At 41.9% G+C, this 17,356-nt stretch overlaps 1 protein-coding gene across 1 annotated transcript; it reads left to right on the top strand.

The window, feature by feature from the left end:
• The first annotated feature begins 1,871 nt into the window (after positions 1-1,871).
• On the top strand, positions 1,872-15,431 carry LOC134663621 (retinol-binding protein pinta-like). The gene is made up of 6 exons (XM_063520039.1): positions 1,872-2,043; positions 3,235-3,394; positions 5,878-6,049; positions 13,768-13,968; positions 14,361-14,466; positions 15,252-15,431. The coding sequence occupies exons 1-6, from the start codon at positions 1,902-1,904 to the stop codon at positions 15,401-15,403; spliced, it is 933 nt and encodes a 310-aa protein (XP_063376109.1). The 5' UTR covers positions 1,872-1,901; the 3' UTR covers positions 15,404-15,431.
• The last annotated feature ends 1,925 nt before the right edge of the window (positions 15,432-17,356 follow it).

Genomic DNA, 17,356 nt, shown 5'->3' with positions numbered 1-17,356 from the left:
TAATGGATTGAAAAAAATATATGTTAAATAAATACAGTATGTTTGGATTACACATAAATAATTCAATCGATTCCAAGTTCTTTCTAGTTTCTTATTCTTAGGCTAGTTCTACTCTTTGCAGAGAGGCTACAATGGTGACATCATTATTATGATATATCTATATACTGTCAGAGGACTATATCTAACTAAGGGGCCTGTTAATTTACACATTGATTAGTTAGGTACTTATTTATAAACAGTACCTATCGTGCTCCGTTTACACTCTCGCGATGATATATTTAATGATTATTACCAAACGCTATAGTCCGTTTTTTTTAGCATTAGAAAGAACTCCGCAGAAGTAAGCTTGTGGTTCTAAATCCGGCACTTTTAGCGGTAATAATTTGAAGTAAATTATATGTATTGACCATGCTACATTAGATAATTCAATAATTAATAACAATTAAAAAGCCTGATAAAAACTGCACGCTTGCTTCTGTGGAGTTCTTTCTAATGCTAAAAAAAACGAACTATAGTGTCGTTCAGTGTTCTTTGTATGTGTAGGCCGGAATATCATGATTGGAACGATAATATGTCTTATAGCTAAGAACCAGTGAGCACGACAGGTGTTTTGAAGTATGTGGTTATTTGAATGAAATTGAAGATGAGGCATGGAGTAGATAGCGACTGGAGTTACGACGCGTGATATGACACGAACCTACGAACTATGTAACGAGTTATCTATGTACTTACACATACAATAGGTCACATTTACCCAGTAGGTACAAGTTATTTATTTATCTTAAGACAAGGGTTAAATAACACTGACTGAAATGAACACAGTACCAAGCAAAATGTAGATATCAAGGTTATTAAAGGATAACTGTGCCAAAAGTACCCACACAAATGCATCCAATCCATCCTTTGATATTAACTTATTAATACAATTTTTCTTGAGTAAAAGTAAATAATATATGTATTATGGACCTATTAGATCTACTGTTTAGCTAAGGGTGGTATTCCAACTGTCCAAGGTCTTTGTCCAATGTGTACTACCCTAAGGCGGTTGGTTAGAAGTTTTTCTGGGCAGCTACGGATTGGTTGAAGGCTTGGATGTATGAAGCAAATTTGTAAGTATTATGTTATGTGCCTAAACATAAATAAAATATATAAACTAGTTTTATTTAAGAGTATAAGCAAATCACATTTTTGAGATGAACCATTTTTCTGTTTCTGTTTGTAGGTAGACAAACTGCCTGAAGTAAAAAATGTATCGACCGTATTACCATACTTAATCCGTGGAATCGGTTTTATACCCTCAGTATCTCTCTATCTAGCTCGCGGAACGCACGTAGGAAGCACTATCTAATCACCTCAGTGATAACCTAATAGGTATACAACGACAAAACCATCGCGATCCCAGTTTGGTGATAGCCGGTCTTGACTTCGGTCGGCGAATGATTTTTTTAACATTTCAGTGAAATATATATGCCGCTCGAAATATGAATTTGTTATAGTTAGCGCAGCGTTTGGAAATTTGTCACGTTCATATATGTAAGTGATAAGTCTCTTCATAAAGTATAGATCTATATACATAGATTATCTACTATTGTGTAAACATTTGCGCTGATAATGAATATTCATGTGCTTAATAACAATATACCTAGTTTATTAACTAAACGTATTTCAGTTCACCATGACCTTTTGTAAAATGTAACAAACATAGTTATCATATGATTTCAGTTTATTGAATATAATCCGCTTTTAGTCTTAATTATTTAAAACCCTACCTATAAAAATATATTTTTGTGGTGATATGAAATTGAAATATATATAGGTATTACATACCTACATACCAATTTTTTGTGTTAAAGGAGAATAACCACTGTAGAACACATTACCGCCATAAATTAATTATCAAAATGACGATCCGACCACTGTCGGCGGCACTCAAGAAGAAAGCCGCAAAGGAAATAAATGAAGATGATCGCAGAATAGCTACTGACATCACGGCGTTGAGGCACTGGCTAAAGAAACAGCCTCATCTTCATGCTATACAACCAAGTAAGTAAGTAATATTAATACGTGAAACGATTCAACTAGATACCTAAGTTTATTGATTACTAACCGGTCGAATCTAACAAATGAAACAGAATTTATTTACTACAAGAGTATTTTACACTTTGTTTCGGACTTTAGTTTGTCTGTCATAGGCGAAAAATCTGGGGGCAGTCTAAAGTAAGGGGGCAAAGTTGTTGCTTAACCCCTTGTGCTAATATGGATGCCCGAACAAGCGAAAAAGTCCAAAATTAAACCCCAAGCATGCCCCTTGTTTCGAAAAGTGGAGTAGTTGTTGCGTTGCGAGGGGATCAAGACACGAGGGTTAAACAACTGCTATGAATTAAAACGCAAAATTTTATATCATACTAACGCGAGGAAAATATTAGCTATATAAAACATTACAAATCAATCCAAGCTAACGTTATAAAAAATAAGTATTTGTCATTCAAATAAACATTTAATGAGAAAATCCTTAATTTGAAGCATTTTGCTCACTGCTACTGAACTATTATACTATTATAATCATCCTATTTCCTTATAGTGGTTGGTAACTACAAGTTCGATTTTTATTTATAGCCTTGAGTGGATAGAGCGTGGCGTTTTAATTATCTCAGTTAGTGTTTTCATTATCATTCGCTTGCCTTACAGCCTGGAAAACACACAAAAATGCCGATGTTCTGATTAGATCAGAATTTTAACATTATTTAAAATCAGTAGCAATAATATTTACGAAAGTGCAATATCTGGTACAGTAATTAAGTCGATAATAAGTTTAATAAAGTAAACCTATCTATCTGTAATTGGTGTGTTTATCAGTTGAAACATTGTTATCGTGAGGAAACCGGACTTACCCTCTGGGTTTTTAGGTCAGATTGCAGTCGGATTCGTAAAAACTAGTGCCTACGTAACAAATAACAAAATGCTGGGATAACGCGAAAAAGATGATGATCAGTCGAGTTATTGCTTTATATTTACAAATAATAAAGTTCCGATCTGACAACGCCATCTGTGTTCGTTACCCGGTAGCTCGTAGCAATTACGGTCGCTAGTAGTACAACTTTTACCGGCATGTCGGCCAACATCTTTCACGACATTTTTATGAAGGTAGTCCTAAACAATATAGTTAGATGGCGCTAATTAAGAAACTTTCGAATTTATGAATGTATAGCTTACACATTATTTTTAAAATTTCAGCTGATCAATGGTTGCTGGCATTTCTACGGGGATGCAAGTTCAGCCTGGAACGTACAAAGGAAAAACTGGATATGTATTATACTTTAAAAGCGTTGGTGCCAGAGTTTTTATCTAACAGAGATCCTATGGATCCGAAGATTCAAGAAATACTGAAATTAGGGTAAGATAAATTTACACTGAAAGAGTAATTAAATTAAGAACATGGCTAATTTAGGTACTCAAATGATGTGCAAGGTACATAAACAGTACCTACCTAAACTTGTTAAGAGAACCTAATGTGGCAAATATGAAGTACTAATTAAACCTAATACATTCAGGGCTACAGTCGCTAATGATTCTTTTGAAGTATTCCTAGTACTTATGCGTTATAGTTGCAAATATAATGTAATCGAAGCGTTTGTAACATGTAATACAAGCCAACATCTTTTTCCAATATAGGTATGGATATATAACTGTATCAATTTACGTGTTACAAAGGTTTTATGAAACGGCCATCTACTTGGGTACCTAATGTTGTGCCCGAGATGAAAATCGGCAGGTAGCATTAGATAATCATCCTATTTCCTTATAGCGCTAACTACAAGTTCGATTTTTAGGGTTCCGTACCTCAAAAGGAAAAAACGGAACCCTTATAGGATCACTCGTGCGTCTGTCTGTCCGTCTGTCCGTCTGTCACAGCCAATTTGCTCCGAAACTACCGGACCAATTAAGTTGAAATTTGGTACACATATGTAAGTCTGTGACCCAAAGACGGATATGTAACGTCAACAAATGAATTTTAGACATAGGGGCTACTTTTGGGGGGTAAACGATAAAATTAAAAAACAAAGTTTTGAAAACTATATCGTGTTACATATCAAACGAAAGAACTCATTTTGAGAATTTCAAATATATTTTTCTTATAAGTTAACAATAAAAAGTTTAGAAGTTATTCAAGAAAATAGACAAAAAATGACCATTCCCCCCCCTCTATCTCCGAAACTACTGGGTCTAAAATTCTGAAAAAAATACACAAAATAGTCCTTTACCTAAAGATGACAGGAAAACCTATTAGAAATCTAGAGTCAAGCGTGAGTCGGATTTAAGAACAAAAATGCGGTTAACGTTTTTTTAGGGACACAGCCGCGATGGTTTAAGACTTAAGTGAAACGTGATGTAGACAGCTATTGCGAAGGTCCTAGGCCGATATCCGCATAAGGCCGAAGGTCCGAGGCGTCCCAAAGAGGCGTGCCTTTAGCTTCAAGCGTGAGTTGGACTGAAGACAAAAATGCGACTAGGCTGTATGTGGCACATAGCCGCAATGGTACTTGTAGTACAGTCAACAGCAGAAGTTGCTAAGCGGGCGAAGTGTTCAAAAGTACCTTGACATGCTCTTATTGTCTTAACCTCGGAGTAATTAACAATGGAGCCGCCATTAACAGGCGTTCCCCTCTGTCGAAAATAGGCGGCCAATGGTCAACCTCATGTCAACCATATGTATGGACTGACGTTTATCTGACATGACGTACCTATACATTTGATGTGCCCCTCCCCCGCAAAAAACGGCAGACTATTTTGTACCGAAAATTTTAGACATGGCGTCTCCGTTGGTTATATCCTCCAAGGTCTTAACTATAAAGTCGCGTTCAGATCATTTTAAACCAATCGCCCGCTTAGCAACTTCTGCTGCTGACTGTACTGATTGATGAGGTTACTATTGTTACGTGTTTTAAAAAGCACTAGGTATACAGGGTGGCTAAAAAATAAACTAAGTGTATTCCCGTTGCCAACTTGCAGCCCAGAAATCGCGAAGAAAATTTAGCTGTTTCATACATTTAAATCGAATGTAGTTACTTATAATATACTCACTCACTTATTGATTCGAATAATGCATGTTGTTAGCTATTAAGTAATGTAATTCCAATTAGCACGTAAGCTTGAACTGTAAGTGTTAATTGTATGCAACAAATAAACAAATAAACATTTTGGCTGGTCCGTTTTCTATGGGAGGATACTTCTTTTTTCGCGAGTTCGGGGTTGGTCCCATACTAAAAGTTGCTCAGTATAATCCCATAACCTCCCTGGCTACGGGAATACACTTATTTTTTGGCCACCCTGTAGGTATTATCTCTCTTCGGCCTTCGCTTTTAAAACACTTTCGGAAGCTGTAGGAAGCGCGACCCGTCGGACGCTCGAGTTTTCAGCTCTACGCATTTGGACACTTCTTGTACTATTGTTCGGCGTTTAATCTTCAGAGATGTAGCCACCACGCCAGAAAACTTCATGTTACATCTGGTTTTTGATTGACCCATTCGGGTTTTTCAAGACGTTTCACTCACTTCACGTTTCACGTACAAAATAAATTTGAATATTGTGTGATGTACGGAACCCTTGAAACGCGAGTCCGACTCGCACTTGACCAGTTTTTATTTGTAGCCTTGAAACCATTGACCATTTATTTTCATATTTTGAAATTTAATAATTTCCTGAAGATGATATGCTCATGTGTTACATGGTAGTAAAATATTTCCACTTTGGGCGTTTTTAGAATCCCTGGCTACGCTCGGGATTAAATTATAGAAACCTCCGCTTCGTTCAGGATTTAACGCTCTTGGAAATATGTCATTTTGCTCCCTTGTGACACAATCTACTATTTTATTTCAGTCTCTTCTTACCACTGAGGAAATGTCAAGGTGAAGATTCATCTCGCACCTGTATCGTGAGGATCGGGGTGTTAGATGCCTCCAAGTACCACCTGACGGACGTGCTGAAGATCGCCTTCATGATCACGGAGATCATGATGCTGGAGGACGACAATTTCAATGTGGCTGGCGAGGTAAAGACTTAAAGAGTCATGGTGAGCTGTGCTGTGACACGGTATCACAAAGACAAAAATGAGATATCAAATCTATTATTTGCCCAAAAAATAGGTACAATCCGTCTCAAAACATAAAAAGACAAGAATTTAGTTTTCACAAGGACAGCAATACGATAACCATATAAATAATATAAATATCCATACGATGCGTGGCTGTACCGAAACCGAATGGCACACATTTCTGATAATAAAAACGGATATACGTATTCTTTCTTGTATTTATTCTTCGAAATATTAAGAATTTAGAATGTTATAGTAAATTGTTCTGTTAAGATCCTCAAATAATAATATAGCATTTGCCCAGCACATCATTTAAAGTAATTTGCAAAATTTTACGCTTATCGGTATAAATCAATTAGTTAATATCTAATTCGTAACGTATTAACGTATTACTTGGCTATAAAAAGTAATAGGTATAGGTATCCTTAATTCAGATGAAATCTACCTAATAGATATTATGTTTTAATTATAAAAGTACACTGGTTCACATTTCACAATACGGCTAATGCACGGCTAATGAGAACCTGTAGAAACTGGGAATATCGCAAATATTCCTAATGATAACAACAAACTTAATAGTGATTAATTACTGAATTCACTTCTTTATTCGAAGCTGTTACACTTTTTTTTATAAGTCAAAATCCGTTGACAGGCAGATTTTATAGGTAGATATGGGGATGACCATCATGGTTTAACTGTTCATAGGTACACAAAGATATTTCTTATCCCAAATTGTTTTTAAAGTGTTATTTTTCTTCCCTGGACTTTGAATACGAGTATATCTTCATCTAATAGAAAAATATTAAATAACGGTACATAAACAAGAGATCACATATCATGACACATACTTATATACCTAACATCTTAACACTTGGAGTAATTAGGGATTAATTACTCTGAGGATTAACCCTATGACGCTTAGTCAGCCAATACATAATGGAGCTCAATAGTCAAGTAAAATTATATACCTACTTATATAATAGTACCTACACTCTGCTGGTATCACGAAATGATTTTGCATGTGACATATGTACATCCAGTCTGATTCATTCAGGTGATTAGGAATAACAAAACGATGTTGATTTAGGAAAATGGAAACAGTCAAGCAGTAATATAAATTTCTGACTTGGCTGTTGAAGATGATTAATTAAGGTAGATGTCCTAGTTCTCGTCGTTGTTCTATTGCTTTTCATCTTTAATGTCAATACAGATGACAGCAGGGTGTCATCTACTGGGCATTAAGTAGCATGTCGAGCAGTAGGACACTTAGTTAGGTACCTAAGATAAATAATTTTCAAATTATAAAAAAAATCATAGCTATATAGTAAAAAGACCCTTGCCGTCTTATCTTATCTTATTGTTTTCGGGGGCCCTTGCGGATACACTTCGACCCATAGGGATCTTTTGTGCAGTTACCCCCTAGAAGAGATCCGTCAACTACTCAAGAGCTTTTCCCACCATATCCATGTGTCGGATGATGGAGCTCATGGGTAGCGTTTTAAAGTCCTTTGGTTCCAGGTATCCTGCTCCAAAGTCCTTCATTCTTTGTCTGGCGAGGGCGTGACATTCACACATTAAGTGTCTTACTGTCTCTTCCTCTTCGCCACACATACGACAATCGGTGTTGTCAGAGTGTCCCATCTTGGCCAGAAATCCTTTGACCCCGTAGTGGCCAGTAAACACCCCCGTTATGATTTGGAGTTGTCTTTTGCTAAGTTTCCAAAGCTTTTTGCTCCAGCCGGAGTCTATTCCTTGCATAAAGAGCTTTGCATGCTTTAGACCCGTCAGACTATCCCATTCTTCCTGGTGTTTAGTCTTGGTATGGTCTTTAATAGCCGTTGTGATGGTTCCCTGTGAGAGCCCCACGAATGGTTCCGGACCTATAAGGTTACTTACAGATCCGGCTCTGGCGAGTTCATCTGCATTTTCATTGCCTATGAATCCCTCGTGCCCTGGGATCCATACCAGTTGCACCCTGTTTTGCCTTCCAAGCTGGTTCAGAGCTTGGACGCCATTATATACCAGTCTAGAGTCCACTCTGGGAGCTTCGAGCGCTTTGAGAGCGGCCTGACTGTCGCTGAGTATATAGATATTCTTCCCTTGGGTTCGCCTAACTATATTCTCATGAACACAGGCAATTATAGCGAATGTCTCGGCTTGGAAGACAGTGGCGTAATTGCCCATGCTTATGCTACTACTAAAGTCATTTGCATAAATACCTGCCCCCGTACCAGATTCTGTCTTAGACCCATCTGTGTACCATATAATGTCGTTTTCATCAGAGATTGGTGCTTCAAGACCTTCGGTCCACTCAGCCCTTGTTGGAATTTTAACGTTAAAATTCTTATGGAACACAAACTTGGGTTGCATCTTATCGCAGCCCATGTTCGTAATCCTTTCCATGAAATTGTCGCATTCCATGTTTGTGTGTTTGGTCTTTGGCTTGCTATCGCTCCAGAGTCCTGTTAGGGTCAACCTGTGTAGCGATTTCCGCGCCTCAGATTGTATCACTAGGTGTAGCGGCGAGAGGTCTAGCAGTACCTCCATCGCCGCTGTTGGCGTCGTTCTAAACGCACCAGTAATAGCCATGCATGCCGTTCTTTGTATTTTCATAAGGGCATCCCTGCATGTGCTCTTTAGTGTCCTTGGCCACCATGCCAGGCATCCGTACAAGATGATAGGCCTTACCATCATGGTATAGATCCATCTTAGTACCTTTGGGTTTAGACCCCACGTTTTGCCATAAGCCGATCTACACATTCCAAACACTCTAAGTGCCTTGGTGGTTGTTAGTTCGACATGCTTTCTCCAGTTCAGCTCTTTATCTAGTGTAACGCCTAGATATTTCACTTCATTGGACATTTCCAGTACCCTTCCATAAAGCTTCAGCTGCTTCATGCCATTAAGGGTCTTTTTCCTGGTAAACGGTATTACTACTGTTTTGCCTGGGTTTATGGAGAGTTGATGACAGTTGCACCATCTTTCCACTTGCTTCAGTGCTTTATTCATGATTTCCGATACTGTTCCCGGGAATTTCCCGTTTACAAGAATCACTAAATCATCTGCGTACCCTACCGTATGTATTGGGCCTTTGTTTAGTTCTTCCAACAGTGAGTTAACTACCAGACTCCAGAGAGTTGGTGAGAGAACCCCACCCTGTGGACAACCCTTCGTAGCCGTAGCTAATATTTCATCTCCCATAAGGGAGGATTTTATTAGTCGGCTATTTAGCATAGTACCAATCCATCTACAGATTGTTGGTTCTATGCCATGTTTAGATGCTGCAATATTGATTGCCTGATACGTGGTGCGGTCAAATGCCCCCTCCACGTCTATAAAAGTGGCCAGACATAGTTCTTTGTTCTCTATCGCCTGTTCCGCTCTGGTTGTCACCAGGTGTAGTGCCGTTTCAGTCGATTTACCCGGCTGATACGCACACTGCAATTGGTGCAGCGGATGCCTCTTAAGAGGACCATCCCTTATGTGTCTGTCTACCAGTTTCTCCAGTGTTTTGAGGAAAAACGATGACAGACTTATCGGCCTGTATGATTTGGCTTCTGTGTAATCTGCTTTGCCTGGTTTAGGCAAGTACGTTACCTTTACCATCCTCCACACACGCGGTACGTGTCCGAAGGCTATGCACGCTCTGTACAGTCTACCTAAGTGCGGTATTAGTACATTAGCGCCCTCTTGTAGTAGTATGGGGTAGATTCCATCTGGCCCCGGGGCTTTGTATGGTTGAAATGTGGATAGTGCCCAATGTATCTTATCGTGATCTACTACCTTTTTAGACGTGTCCCAGTTGTACCTGGTCGTGCTGATGGATTGTTCCATTGCACCGGTTGCTACATCGTCCGTTACGCTCTGATGTATTATCGAGCCTGGGAAGTGTGTGTCACACATAACTTTGAGGGTTTCTAGCCCCGTTTCAGTCATTCTTCCGTCACTTCTTCTGATGGAAGTGAGTGGAACTGACTTTGTTGCAGCTAGTGCCTTTGTAAGTCTCATGCCTTCCGGTATGGACCTGATTTGATCGCAATGGTTCATCCATGCTTTCCTTTTTGCTTTCCTCACAGCTTTGCTGTATTCCGTGAGTTTTCGCGCGTAATGCTCGAAGTCATTGGTCCTTTTAGCATCATTGAAGACAGCTCTGGTTTCCTTCCGGAGTTTTGCAATCTCCGGGTTCCACCAGGGCACCTTCTTCGCCAGGATTTTCTTTTCCGGGCAGTTGTTTGTCCAAGCTGTATAGACAGCTTGTGCTATTCTGTCTGTTTCAAGTTCTATGTCAATAATAGAGTTTAACTTGCCTTTAGGGTCTCCCAGTTCCACCTCCAGGTCACTTTTGAATGCTAACCAGTTGGTGTTCCTGGGATTCCGTTTGCGTATAGTTTCTAATTGGATTTTAGTCTTATACCTGAAGCATATATATCTGTGGTCCGATAAAGAAATCTCCCCAGAGACATGCCATGAGCTAATCTTATTACTCGCGTTGTTGGACGCTAGCGTTATATCAATAACCTCCCCCCGCCTTGCATTGACGAATGTCGGTTCATTGCCTTTATTTAATAGTTGTAAAGAAGAGCTTACCAGAAAATCCAGTACCTTCTCTCCTCTTCTGTTGACATCCGAGCTCCCCCAGATGACGTGGTGAGCATTTGCATCGCAGGCGATGATCAGGTCGGTGTTCGCCTGGCTGCCGTAAGCAGCGAGATCCCTCAGTTGCCCAGTGATTGGATCCGCTGCCTCGTAGGGAAGGTAGGCTGATGAGATGATTAGTGCCTTACCCCCCCCCCCCCCCCCTTGTTTTGGATCTTGACCGTAGTCAGATCCCTGGAACAGAAAGCATGTAGAAGCAGAGCGTCAATGCCATTTTTAACATAGATACATGTCCTCATAGTACTCTCAGGACAAACATATAACAATGTCCCGCCAGTACCGTTTAAGCCTCTTATCTCACCTTTGTACATGTATGGTTCTTGTATAAGAGCAATATCGAATTTATCGCTTTTTAACAGCTTAGCCAAAAGGGCAGTGGCTGCTTTATTGTGCTGGAGATTAATCTGTACGCACCTTAAGCCCTCCATTGCGGCGTTTATTGTTTGGTGGTGCTGAGATCAGCAGCCACCTCCTGGACCGTGTCGTCGAAGGACATAGGTGACATGGTACCCTCCAGGTAGAGTTCCGCCAGACCACGCAGATCCTCTGAGCCCGCCATCGATGAGATCGGTGACGATGCTCGAGTCATGCGCGGTCCAGCATGGTCCTCTCCTAGCTGCACCATGCCCCCCGCCTCCTCCGGCTGGTCCTCCGCCACCTCCACAGGTGCGTCACCGGCTGGTGGCGCCTCCCGTTCCGGGGCCCCCCCTGTCGCCACAGCGACCGTAGCCTTCTGGGCTACCTCCCCCCCCTCTCCCCCCTCCCTACACGGCTCGACCTCAGCCACCCCAGGCCCCTGCTCCCGCGCTTCCTCCAGAAGCTTGAAGTGGCTGGTGTCGAGCCCCGTGTGCAGAACGTAGTCGGCCTCCTTGATGACGGCGGCCGACACCCGGTCCATCAGTACGATTCGCCTGGTGCTCGGCCCCGACTCCACGGTGTCGACTACCTTCCACTCGCTCGTGCGCAGCCTAGGGTTCCTCCTCTGCAGCACCCTGAGGGCTCTCGCCATGTCCTGAGTGCCATCGACCACCGTTCTCCAGGCCATCTTGACCGGTTTCGGCAGATCTTTGGCACTCACGACCTTCAGGCGCAGCCCGGCAATCTCTCCACCTCCGATTACCGTGCCGAGCCATGCCGCGGATTCCCTCCCCTTGCAGGTGACGTTGAGCGCGCCCCCCACGAGGTTGCCGAGTGTGATGTCGGGCATGGGTTCTTCGGCCTTGTCAAGAAATAGGAGCAGAGCTCCTACGATGGCCGACATATGCTCCTGCACCACTTTCTCGGCAGGAAAGGCCACTGGGACGATGGCCATCTTCTCGCTCGCCGTGACTTCCGCGAACGATCCCCCTACCTTCGCTCTCTTGGAGTCACCGCGGCGAGCAGAGATGAGTCGCCACTGGCCCCCAGTGACCTCTTATTCTGTGGCCTTCCCGCTCCACTTGTGGAGGGTCCGGCCACCGATTCCGCGTCCGTTCTTAGTCGCGCCTTCGCACGCCTCTTCTGCCTCCTGGACTTAGCGGCTCCTCCACCCGACTGCACGTCTACGCCCTTAGGCATGGCCGCGCTGTCGAGGGCGCCCGGAGCAACGCCAGCAGGATTTGGAAGCGGTGCTCCCGTTTGCCTCTTGCAGTAGGCCATCGTTCCGCTGCCTACTCCTCCGGCACCTGCGCTAGTCGGTCCCCCTGGGGGAACTTGCTCGGCGCGAGTGGTACCTTTGGAGTGGCCTGCTCCACCATGGCCTCTGCCTTTCGCGCCGTGCGCGTCCTCCGTCCTCGCGGACCTCCAAACCTTACCGCTACCTACTCTCGCGTTCCTGTCAGGGACAGGCCCACTAAGAGCTGGTGCAGCAACTTTTGCGCTATGCGCCTTTGCCTCATCCCGTACGGGTCCGGCTTCTCCTCCTTCCGTCGTTTTTGGTATTATGTTGTCCATAAACCACCAGTGAAAATTTCAGCAGCTTGGCTCCCCACCCTCCTCGGAGCCTCACATTTGGGATGCTTTGACGCATCAGGGATACCAAGCTGATATAGCGTCCCAAAGTGCGTTGCCCATGAATCCGCACGGTGCCAAAACCCTAGTCAGCTCCACAGCCGACATGGGAGTCGTGCTCCGCCGATTATGGACCCCTACACCCCAGGACACTCGCCATGTGGCCATCTGACTGGACACAACAGCCGATTGATCTTGACTGGCTAGGTCTAGACCTCCCGTGTGAGATGAATCTAGAGCCAAAGGAACTTCTTCTAACGGGGATAACGACAACAGACCCCCGCTTCGCGCCCGCTCCCAGGATCTCCTTCTCCACCCGTACGGGTCCCCGCGCACGGCACAAACACGCGGGTGGCATTCTACCGCTAATCATCCTTCTTTGTGGATGAGAAGCCCGCTGCGACATGCCACATCATCGCTTACGGCTGATTACGTAGGATATGGATCGTTATTTGCGGCCACCAATCTTCCCGCCCCTGCATGCTCGCCTCCGTCAAAGGAGACGAACCTACAGTGGCCTCTCGATGTTGGCACACAAATACAGATCCATCTGAGGGATAGGGCTAGGTTGGGATTACGTGAAGGGTGTTCTTTGCACTGGTTCACTTACCTGGCCCCGTTGTAGATGAAGTCATACGGATGACATCATCGACTTCCGAGCCCGGCGTTCGATCCGTTGCAAAACTCACCCTGAGATAGTTCAACTGGTTGTTTCCGTTCTGCCTGTTTCTACGGTAGAACCAGGCAGTTAACAGGCAGTAACCTCGGGAAGGAGCACAACCAGTTTTGCCTCGAGGATCTCTGCAACTTGTGCTCCCCCCGAGACCATTCACCATGCCAACTACCGGACAGGTAGCTACCATAGAGGCAGACCCATCGCAAGCAGCGACCGGCCGCAAATTATTCCTTGCATATGGACCCGCCTCCGCCCACCCTTGCCGTCCATTCACCAACTAAATTATTGAATAGTAATGCAATATAAATTGATACTCTTAAAAACTTGTAATGAAACCTAATTTATTATTTCTCAGGAAGTAATCGTCGACATGAAAGGTGTGGGGATCAGCGTGCTGAGCCAATGGACCCCAACGTTAGCAAAAAAAGCCATCTCATGCTACGAGAAGGCTTTCCCAGTGCGCGTGCGTTCCAACTACATAATCAGCACTCCACCAGGGTTCGAGGCTGCGTATGCTATTTTAAAAACCTTCCTTGGAGAAAAACTGAAGAAAAGAGTAAGTATTTTAACATCAACCCTTTTGTTCCCCGGACACCCTTCGGAAATCAATCGAAAGACAAGGACAGAGAAATAATAACTAAAACGAATTACAACTATAATAGGTAGTTGTGACCTATGCAGGTTAAGATACAATTTTACAGAAATTTAAATAATTTAATGCAAGAAGAAACATATATTATATTACTTACAAGATATATACAGTGGTACTACTAACTACCTTAAATCTAAAATAGGCCCTTAAGGCATTGTACTAAGAATGCTGGCGGCATTTCCTCCCTGTATCGCAAAGCTGATGCGTTGTGCAAGGTAACCGCCAGCTCTTCGGTCACCAGTTACTTACGTCAACCAGACGCTTCGCAAGTAGGTATATTCTTTAATTATTTTCAGATAAAGGTTTATAACCAGGACTATAAAGCTATATACTATGCCGTCCCGCAAGCAATGCTCCCGACGGAATATGGAGGACAAGACGGATCTCTCCAGGAATTGATTGGTAAATATCATTACAATGAGCTTCGCATTGAATTCGCTTTTCAGCGATAAGATCGCCTACCTTATTCTTATGTTATATGTATGTAATGTATTTGTTATTTGCGTTTATTTTGGTGCAAAAAATAATATTTACTTACAATGTAATTCGATTGTTCATCTTTTCACCTAAATAGAAATTGAATCTTCAACATGACGAAATATACTGTATCTTACGAACTTCAATCAGATACCGTTTGCAAGATTGATACAAGAATATGTTATTTTTATCGTGTATAACAAATAAACGCCAAAAACGTAAAAAAATCAATAAGACAATATTATAAAGGGCTTCTTAATGTACGGAGTAGCTAGAGTTACTTAGACCAAGAAAAGTCTACAACGATTTTGATAGCACACGCAGTCATTTTGATAGCACATGAAATCATGACGTATGAATAACATTTGCACTGCGTGCCTATCAAATCCGCTGCAGACGTATCTTGGTCCGACTCTATGTGAGTGATGCTTCACACGTTCAACATTCAGAACTGACACGACTACGAGTATTATACCTCGGACTTCTGGCCGAAGGGTGTGGTGTTTCGGCGGTTTCGTGGGAATCTGCCAAATCCTACACCGGAACATGCGACACAACTGAAAACCGCCGTGTCGCCGTAATATTTTTTTTTGCTTGTAAGATTTTACTATTGTATGTATGTTAGTTTGTAAGGTATGTATCTATGGGCCTTAGTTGCCTGATAATAAATGATATTTGATTTATTTTGATATTTTTGATTATTTTTGTAGATTACTGGAAGCTGAAAGTAGAGAACTACCGCGACTGGTTCGTGGCGCAGGAGGCGGCGCGGTCCGACGAGGCCAAGCGGCCCGGCGCGCCCGCCACCTCCTCCACCCTGTTCGGCGTCGACGGTTCCTTCAGGACTTTGCAGTTCGATTGAGGGATTTTTAATAAAACTTATCAGTGCACGTAGCTTTTTATTTAAACCTTTATATACATAAAGTACCGTAAAATGAGGTGAGTAGGTCAAAACTGAAATTCAAACCTCGATAACATTTTATTTTTACATATGAAAATTGAATGGCGTATATAATAAGTGTTCCGGACGTTTGTATTTTAGTTTTTATTTTATTTTGGGTAGTTCCATTTCATAACTTTGACGATAAAGAGAAAATCCCACCTCACCCCGTAGTGCCTCGTATTTGGAGTAAGAGGGGTTTTCATACAAAGGTGATTTTGGAAGATTGTTGGATCGATTTTTTTTTATTATGCGTAAGTATAGCTCTATTTTAAATTGGAATACATTATTTCTGTAGCAGTAGCCTTAAAATCCCTTCTCACCCCCCTCTCAAACCTTCTCTCCCCATTCATAACCCACCTCTCCTCGCGAAACCTACTCACCCCGTTTTACGGTATGTAACTGAATGAAAAGCAATTACTCAAACCCGTAAATATTTTGGTTATAAGCAACGTTTACTATGGGACCAAACATGAAATCGCGAACAACAATTTACTATCACATAGGAAATTTCAACATCAGACTAGCAAAATGTATGAAACATCCAATATCGCTTTTTCGGGGTTGGTCTTTTTAATTTTTTTTTTTTAATATTATAGGACATTTTTACACAAATTGACCAAGCCCCACGGTAAGCTCAAGAAGGCGTGTGTTGTGGGTACTCAGACAACGATATATGTAATATATAAATACTTAAATACATAGAAAACAACCATGACTCAGGAACAAATATCTGTATCATCATACAAATATATGCCCTTACCAGGGGCCAAATTCGACATGTACAACTGTCAAATTTCGCATCCACGTCAAATCAACAGTTGATTTTATTGCATACTGAGTGTTGATTCCATCAACGGTGGATCATATCATTTGGTACAACCAAAACTCCACTCTAAACTAAGGGTGGTTTGGTTTGGTTTGCTTGTCACCCTAACTGTGGATTGTTAATGTCAAATGTTGACATTGTACGTATTCGAGAACTTATGATTTTCCCCACATCAACGGGAGATCAACACGATACGTCAAACGTCGTTTGTCGAATAGGGGTCCAGGATTCGAACCCGGGACCAACCGGGTCTTATAGTAAAAGTTGCTCAGTATCACCTAAACATTAACGGGTTTGAGTAATTGCTTTTCATTCAGTTATATACTGTATAGCCATCTGTCTGTATTGTCTGTACAGTCATCATCGAATATGTAGTGACGGCCAAATGGCCAAAAATATCGTAACACACCTTTGTTACCATAAAAATTATCTAATGAATGCTGACGGTACACGTTGTATGTTGCATGCATGTCATGACAAACTGAGAATAATTTAAGTCATATAAAAGTTATATTCCTAAAAATAGAAATAATTCAAGGCTTGATAACAATAGCGATAAGCTGAAAGTACTCGTAGGTACAATTTATCACTTCTAGTACTCGTAGAGTAGTCTAGTAGGTAGTAGTGGTATCTACTTACCAACCCAAGAAGTTATAACAGTTACTACTAATTTAAAAATCTGCCCTAATGCCGTCCAACTACAGAAATTTAAATTGTTTCCTTTATAGATTTTAAGTTTTTCATAGATTTTGGCACAATCTTACACAGGCTTAGCTTAATAATTTTTTATACAACTCCAACTTTGGGCCATTATTATCACTATAAACCTTATAAATCAAAGTCCCCCTCCGCGTCTGTCTGTTTGTGTGTTTGTATGTTCGCGATAAACTCAAAAACTACTGAACGGATTTTCTTGAGAAGGTTTAGATGTACTTAAAATTTGTTAACCCGTGCGAAGGTTGCTAGTTTGAAGGTACGTAGTTAGGTAGGATATTTAGATTACAATGCGCGCTTATGACTACGAAGAAGGCCAATTCCAACTTACA

This window comes from Cydia fagiglandana, chromosome 4 (genome assembly GCF_963556715.1).
Source record: "Cydia fagiglandana chromosome 4, ilCydFagi1.1, whole genome shotgun sequence".
NCBI classification, from domain to species: Eukaryota; Metazoa; Arthropoda; class Insecta; order Lepidoptera; family Tortricidae; genus Cydia; species Cydia fagiglandana.
The sequence above is the reverse complement of the archived record's forward strand: the minus strand, read 5'-3'. Positions and strand labels throughout refer to the sequence as shown.

Bases quoted from the DNA above. Each gene is read 5' to 3' on its own strand.
- LOC134663621 (XM_063520039.1), top strand. From the start codon at position 1,902: ATGACGATCCGACCACTGTCGGCGGCACTCAAGAAGAAAGCCGCAAAG. The intron at 2,044-3,234 runs GTAAGTAAGTAA...TTAAAATTTCAG, and splicing joins TCTTCATGCTATACAACCAA to CTGATCAATGGTTGCTGGCA. The intron at 6,050-13,767 runs GTAAAGACTTAA...ATTATTTCTCAG, and splicing joins ATTTCAATGTGGCTGGCGAG to GAAGTAATCGTCGACATGAA.